The following is a 2,804-nucleotide window of genomic DNA, read 5'->3' as shown; positions in this document are numbered from 1 at the left end:
ACCATTCATTTAAGGCAACAATGTTGTTTGAGCTGCACAGAAGCTTCGCCGTAACCATGACGGTCTGTCATATCGTAGTGAATCCCACAATATTTGTAGTCCAAGAAATCAGATGGCGACCCCAATGTTCAAACCAACATCTTACCAAACACCAAACAAACTGATGAAAAGGAGGAAGGCACTGAAGCCACTTTCGATAGGAAAGAAGATGGTACAGGGACGCCTGGCTATACTGATTTAAGGCTGGTATCATGATGATTTCTTTGAAAATACTGCAGTCAGTTTTCTGCACCATAGATCAGTAGTCCACACTTTTTCCCCATCTCTGATGACACTGTGCTGCTTTCCTTTCGTAACAGATATCATAGAATTAAGATTTGTCGTATTAGATATGTATCTTGCAAGTACTTTTGCAAAGACGTCTTTCTCAGAGTTGCCAAGCACCTTGTAGTTTGCTTCACTTAACTCTGAGCCTACATAATAGTTTAACTTTGTACGGCCTTGCACTGTTCTCCTCATGTATTTGAGTCAAACGCCTAACACCGTCTGTTTCTTACTAATCGCATGATCAAGTGCATTTTTACCAAGGGTGAAGTGCGACTCTACAGTCATCGTCATTAGGAGAAAGTTACCGGTTGTGATAAGATCACGCTTGATTTTACGACAACATTTTTCGGATAGCAGTTTCCCAGTTCTGATTGTTCATCACATTAGAAACTAGCAGATGCTAAATGTGAATGTAATGTACAGTACAGCAGAGCAGCAAGCATTTTATTGTGTGGCGCATCCAGCTTTGTGATAAAAGAAATCATTCAATTTGTCCAACATACCTGATGACTTTCTGGTGACTTTCAATGCACTGGCATAATTTTTCATACATTTCGTCACCGCAAGTATTCTCCGTCTGGCCTATCACGACATTGGCCCTTTTTACTATCCTTACTTCAGAGTTCTCGGTTTTCAGATTGACAATGCGCAGTGTAAGAATTCGCATCTCCGCAGCCGTGAGGATCATGACAGTAACGAAGAGTAAGTCCACACCGTTGCTGAGCTGTGTTGCCCACGTCGCCAACATGCACTGCAAGGCATACGACAGCTCGTAGTAGTTGGTGTTGTTGTCCCAGCCGTGCTGAACTAGCGGCAGGCGCCGTTGTTCTGGCTGCGTAATGATCGGCATGGGGAACCACACAGGGTACTGCGAGAACATTAGGAAGAGCAGTCCTATGGTCAGGCGGGAGGCACGCCTCTGGGAGCCTCGCCGAATATCAGCCAAGGCAGGGTCTGCCGAACAGAATTCACTTTGCACAGACATCAGGGTCTCCACGCGTCGAGCCAGTGCGTTGTACTGTCGCCGATTGCGCATGAACAAGGCCATCTTGGCGGTGCCGCAGGCATTGGTGAAGGCGCTGATGAATACAAGCGTCGTCTCATCCATGTCTCCCCAGCTGAAGTAAAGGGACAGTGAACTCTCTATCGCGTTCCACACGCCCATTGTGAGGCAGAAAGCGTTGTACACGTCATAAATCCAGGAACCAGACAGAGGCCACGCACCAAAGAGCCACAGATGGCGGATGTTCAGTTTGAGGATCGACTGCCCACTGTCAGCCCAGGACAGTCGCATTTCAGTTTCCTCTGGTACTTCTCGCGCCATCTAGTTAGTCTAGAAGTGCCGCTGACTGGCGATTCATTCGTAAGATAATTAAATTAGATGACAAACGACAGTTAGTCTGGGTCGTTCAGCCTTTTTTTTACATCCACTGAGATTCCAGCGACCATCTACATATAAATGAACGTAACTGCAGCAAATAACCGGCTTGATAATGAGTTAATAGAGTGATGTTGAGCATGGTAACTCATTATTTAGGGTCTTATACAGTTAACGAAGTCTGAGTTACGTAATGCAGGCAAAGTAACACGACACGGTAAATGAAAGATGCAAGTGGTTTGGTCGTCTTGCTCAGCATGATAGAAATTGATGGATCAGCCTAATTAAGTAGAAGGAAGATTATGGTTTAACGTCCCGTTAACATTGAGGTCATTAGAAACGGCGCAATTAAAAGTAACGACTCCCTCTCCACCTCTTTTCATCGACGCCGAGCATATTGTCCTTGTATGAAAGGAAATACAATGAACATTTACTTGAAACACGTGCTGAAAACAGAGCCTACTTTCATCAATATGCGTCTTTGAAAAATTAGTGGACCCACATAGAAAGTGCTGAGTATTGGTAACACATTATAGCTCGCTTAACTATCTAGAATTGAATACACAGTACTCAACGTAAATCTGAATCTGACTTAGATGCTGGTGCATTTTTTATTCGCACAGTGTCAACGCCTTGATGGGACACATTTGGTACACATCAGTCTATAAGAATGGGCAGTTCTAGATGAGGCAAATGGTCGTCTTCGATTCTTTGGTGTGCGTTAGGGAAGTGCTGTATGTCAGGACAACATTTTGCTTACAGAGTACTTGTATGGCTGGTCCCGGTGTACAGCTGTGGTATAGTAGGCTTGACAATTGGTACTAATAATAAATCTGTGAAATCGTTGTGTCTGTTTGTCTGTCTTTGTACACGCCAATCTCGAAAGCTATTTGACATCGTGATTTAAAATTTTACGACTTCTAAAACTTTCTTGTCTGTCTGTTACAATGTCTCAACAAGCTAATCTGCGAAACCACTAACGAATCTTTTGGGGTAACTTCAGAGTGGCTATGGGCATCGCATAGGACATATTTCATCACAGTCGCAGTGCATGCGCGTCGTTCAAAGTCCACCAGGATGAATTTTCCGTACTCCCCTG

General features: G+C 44.2%; 1 protein-coding gene across 1 annotated transcript; it reads right to left on the bottom strand.

Annotated features, from left to right (window-relative positions):
* Positions 1-808: 808 nt before the first annotated feature.
* LOC126419470 (uncharacterized) lies at positions 809-1,651 on the bottom strand. Its single transcript, XM_050086658.1, has one exon. It carries the CDS (start codon positions 1,649-1,651, stop codon positions 809-811), a length of 843 nt encoding a protein of 280 aa, XP_049942615.1.
* Between the last annotated feature and the right edge of the window lie 1,153 nt (positions 1,652-2,804).

Source organism: Schistocerca serialis, chromosome 9, assembly GCF_023864345.2.
Source record: "Schistocerca serialis cubense isolate TAMUIC-IGC-003099 chromosome 9, iqSchSeri2.2, whole genome shotgun sequence".
Classification (NCBI taxonomy): domain Eukaryota; kingdom Metazoa; phylum Arthropoda; class Insecta; order Orthoptera; family Acrididae; genus Schistocerca; species Schistocerca serialis.
This window is presented reverse-complemented; position numbering and strand designations above follow the sequence as displayed.

What these genes read in the sequence shown, in the direction of transcription:
- LOC126419470 (XM_050086658.1), bottom strand. Translation starts at nt 1,651, where the DNA reads ATGGCGCGAGAAGTACCAGAGGAAACTGAAATGCGACTGTCCTGGGCT.